The 5,000-nt window shown below is 42.7% G+C and overlaps 1 protein-coding gene across 1 annotated transcript in view; it reads left to right on the forward strand.

The window, feature by feature from the left end:
- The window catches only part of LOC134067770 (RAS guanyl-releasing protein 1-like), a 36,491-nt gene that overhangs the window by 22,496 nt on the left and 8,995 nt on the right, over window positions 1–5,000 (forward strand). Inside the window, exons 12-14 of the mRNA XM_062523201.1 lie at window positions 128–237; window positions 3,805–3,949; window positions 4,248–4,284. Coding sequence (XP_062379185.1) covers window positions 128–237; window positions 3,805–3,949; window positions 4,248–4,284 — 292 coding nt within the window. The remainder of the gene's footprint in view (window positions 1–127; window positions 238–3,804; window positions 3,950–4,247; window positions 4,285–5,000) is intronic.

Consider the following 5,000-nt stretch of genomic DNA (forward strand, 5'->3'; position numbering starts at 1 on the left):
TTGGTTAAAAAGCACTAGCCAAATGTAATGTAATGTAATGTAACGTAATGTAATGAAATGTAATGTAATGTAATGTAATGTGATGTAATGTGATGTAATGTGATGTATATCTTTTCTCTCATGGCAGTCCGTCTTCAAGAACTACGACCATGACGAGAACGGCTTCATCTCGCAGGAGGACTTTGAGAAGATCGCGGCCAGCTTTCCCTTCTCCTTCTGCGTCATGGACAAAGAGAAGTGAGTGGCCGGCGGTGTGATCGTGATCTCCGTTTCTCCGTCAAAGCCTCTGTGCTCACGAGAGAGAGAGATTTCTGGTCTGGCACAATGGCCCCAGCCGAGTGCAAAGCAAGCGAGCGCTGCTATAGCAACAGGAAACAATGGCAGAGGAAACAGGAAGTGACTATAGTAACTCAAACCTGAGCCTATTTTTAAAGCCCAAATGCACTGTATAGCAGCGCTGCACTGGTGATCGGGGCGGCGGTGGCGGTGGTAGCGGAGCTTGCATGAGATAATGGTGCAAGGTAAGGGGTGGAACCTGAGGTGAGGTTACAGGTCACTTCCTGCCCCTCTCAGATGCGCTCACATTCACCGCCACTCAGTGCTCAACTCTCGAATCAGGACACAGTTGCACTGAACACTGCCACAACACCATCATTAACCAGTATCCAGTCATACTTAACACTGACCAGTATCCGGTCATACTTAACTCTAACCAGTATCCAGTCATACTTAACTCTAACCAGTATCCATCAGTATTCAATGCTAAACTCTTATCAGTGTGTGTATGTGTGTGTGTGTGTGTGTGTGTGTGTGTGTGTGTGTGTGTGTGTGTGCAACTCTAATCAGGACACAGCTATACTCAACACTACCAATTATTCTCAGAACTAACTAATATCCAGTTATAATCAACACTAACCATTAGTAATACTGTGCTTAACACAGACTGTTACCCAGCTATTTTCAACACTGACCACTATGCTCTATGCTAACCAGTATTCTCAAAATTAACCATTATTTAGCGATACTCACTAATTATTGTTATCACTAACCAGTTATACTGAACACTGACCATTGTTATCACTAACCAGCTATACTGAACAATGACCATTGTTATCACTAACCAGCTATACTGACCAGTTGTCCAGCAGTACACCACGCTAACCACTGTGCTCAATGCTAATCAGTATACTCCATATAAACCACTAGCCACTATCAGCGACATTTGATTTAATGGCGTTTAATCTAATGATGGTGATTAATTAATGTATTGATGTTTTATAGTGTTAAATGCACTGATATCACATGGTGGTGTTGGCATTGGCAGAGCTCTTCACCACCTGTCCCAGACACCACACTCACACACACACACACACACACACACACACACACTGACACAGAAAGAAAGAAAGAGAGAGAGCGAGAGAGAGAGGGAGACATGCGAGCAGACACACACGCACACATGCACTACACACATACACACAGAGAATGAGAGAGAGAGAGACCTACGCACACACATACACTCACACACACACACACAGACACAATGACACAGAAAGAGAAAAAGAGAGTGAGAGAGTGAGACAGAGAGAGAGAGAGACATGCAAGCAGACACACATGCACCACACTCACACACACATGCACACACACACACACACACACACACACACACACACATTGAGAGAGAGAGAGAGAGAGAGAGAGACACCTACACACGCATACACACACACACACACACACGCACACACACACACACACACACACACACACACACACACACGCACACACACACACATTGAGAAAGAGTAGGCTCATGAATCACTTGAGCACTGAAGCCTGTGCTTGTGCATACACATGAGAAAGGTGCAGAGTCCCTCTCACGGCACCACCAGAGAGGAAGAGGTGGTGTGAGGCAGACACACACACTCTGCTACGCTCACACACACTCTGCTACGCTCCGCTCTGCTCTGCTGGGCTCTGCTGGGCTGCAAACAAAAATAGCACAATCAGATTTAGCCTGCATCATGTGATTAGAACTGTTGACGGTCATATTCATGAGTATACTTATATTTGAGTAAACTTATATTTTTACTATACTACTATACTACTACTACTATACTACTGATGTATGTGAGTTTGAATGAGTTGACGGTCATATTCATGAGTATACTTATATTTGAGTATACTTATACTTATACTATACTACTGATGTATGGTGAGTTTGAATGAGTTGACGGTCATATTCATGAGTATACTTATACTTGAGTATACTTACTTATACTACTGTATGCTACTGATGTATGGGTGAGTTTGAATGAGTTGACGGTCATATTCATGAGTATACTTATATTTGAGTATACTTATACTTACACTATACTACTGATGTATGGGTGAGTTTGAATGAGTTGTGGGTCATATTCATGAGTATACTTATATTTGAGTATACTTATACTTATACTATACTACTGATGTATGGTGAGTTTGAATGAGTTGACGGTCATATTCAGGAGTAAACTTGTATTTGAGTATGCTTATACTTATACTATACTACTGATGTGTGGTGAGTTTGAATGAGTTGACGGTCATATTCATGAGTATACTGTACTTATACACTTAAACTATACTAATGTATGGTGAGTTTGAATGAGTTGTGGGTCATATTCATGAGTATACTTGTATTTATACTACTGTATGTATGGGTGAGTTTGAATGAGTTGAAGGTCATATTCAGGAGTTGACGGTCATAGTTAATTCAAAATTAAGAACACTGCGAATTTGAATATGACCGTCAACTTATTTGAATGTCACTCAGCAACCGTAGGATGACATCAGAAAAATGTGCACATCCATTTTTCCAGAGCTGTATGTCATCCGTGTTGCGTCATGTGCTGATAGCATAAGATTACATTAACATGAATATGTATGGAATGTATACTGTACATTACTCAGTGTCGAGATGATGACTGGTCAAGGCTCGTCTGACAGCAAACAGGAAATAGCCCAATCAGGAATCACCCCAGTATCAGAAGAATTAGCCAGCTACTGTACATATGATTGGCATGAATGTAGTCACAGTAGTTTGTCATTCATGTATCAAGTGCGGATATCTTATTCTTAGCACAGTGAAATTATGCTAGCAAACTAGTTTACTAGCTGCGAGATTATAACCTGTTAAAGCCAAGACAAGACATACTCATGTAAACAGTTCTGCCGCAGGGCAATCTATTAGGATATGAGATATCTCTATACATTATCACTGTTCTGTCCTTAGTACTTATATATATATATATATATTATATATATATTTGTATATTACCACTGGCCTCCCTTTAGTATGTAAAGTGTAATATGGTGTAAAGTGGACTGTCCTTTGTATGTGAAGTTTATTATGTCCTAATTCCCCTTAGTACTGTATGTAAAATGTACAGTATTAAATCAGGTCTGTCCTTAGTATGTAACGTGTACAGTAAATTTATTTTTGATCATGGCCCTGTGATATTATACTCTACTACTGTAGATACTGTATACTACAGGAAGTGTATATTTATATTTAACCAGAGGCCTCTTGTTAATATGTAAAGTATGTGATGTGCTCTTTATGTCATTGTGGTAAAGTGTAGTATGTAAAGTATGCGAGCTGCTTGCTATGCCACTGTGGTCAAGTGAGTGCTACACATTAGTGGTGGTGGTTGCCTTGACAAAGGCCATATACAAACACAGCGTGTTGTTGTGTTTTAAAGTGTGTGAGGTGCGCTCTCTGCCATTGTGGTTACAGTTAAGTGTTTTCCTGCTGCTGCTTGTTTGTAGGGAGGGCCAGGTGAGCCGTGAGGAGATCACAGCCTACTTCATGCGAGCCAGCGTCATCTGCTCCAAGCTGGGCGTGGGGTTCGTGCACAACTTCGTGGAGACCACGTACATGAAGCCCACCTTCTGCGACAACTGCTCAGGATTCGTACGTGTCTCGGCTTGTTTTCAACGTTTTCACTGTGATGGGATGGGATGTTTCTGTGATGGGAAGCCTGTGTTGTTTTTAATGTAGAAGTGTGAGGCTATTTTACGTACGTGTGTGTGTGTGCGTGCGTGCGTGTCTATGTAATATATGCACACATAAGTATCATATCAGTATACTGTACAGTATATGCAACATCTGTTTCATATGTAATGTAATGAGCTTTGCTTAATTCAGTCATTGAGTCGTATGGATCATCTATTATCCTCCTTCTTGTCTCTCTCTCTCTCTCTCTCTCTAGCTGTGGGGTGTCATAAAGCAAGGCTACCGATGCAGAGGTGATTATTACTTTTGTGTGTGTGTGTGTGTGTGTATTCTATGTGCAAGCATCTTCATTTCTATTTCAGCGTCCCATACTTTCTTGACACACACACGCACACACGCACACACACACACACACACACACACACACTATCTAACACCATTAGTAGGTGACGTCAGAAATGTGAGCTTCAGGAAGCTGGAGCTTGTGCAGCCACTGCAGGTGGCACATTGCGAGACTCACTCATCCACTCTCACTCACATGCTCTCACTTACTCACTCACTCACTCACTCACTCACTCACTCACTCACTCACTCACTCACTCACTCACTCTCTCACCCACCCACTCACTCACTCACTCACTCACTCACTCACTCTCTCACCCACTCACTCACTCACTCACTCACTCACTCTCTCACCCACCCACTCACTCTCTCACTCACTCTCTCACCCACTCACTCACTCTCTCACCCACCCACTCACTCTCTCACTCACTCTCTCACCCACCCACTCACTCACTCACTCTCTCACCCACCCACTCACTCACTCACTCTCTCACCCACTCACTCACTCTCTCACCCACCCACTCACTCTCTCACTCACTCTCTCACCCACCCACTCACTCACTCACTCTCTCACCCACTCACTCACTCACTCACTCACTCACTCACTCACTCACTCACTCACTCACTCACTCTCTCATCCACCCACTCACTCTCTCACTCACTCACT

The sequence above is a fragment of the Sardina pilchardus genome, chromosome 20 (genome assembly GCF_963854185.1).
Source record: "Sardina pilchardus chromosome 20, fSarPil1.1, whole genome shotgun sequence".
Taxonomy (NCBI): Eukaryota; Metazoa; Chordata; class Actinopteri; order Clupeiformes; family Clupeidae; genus Sardina; species Sardina pilchardus.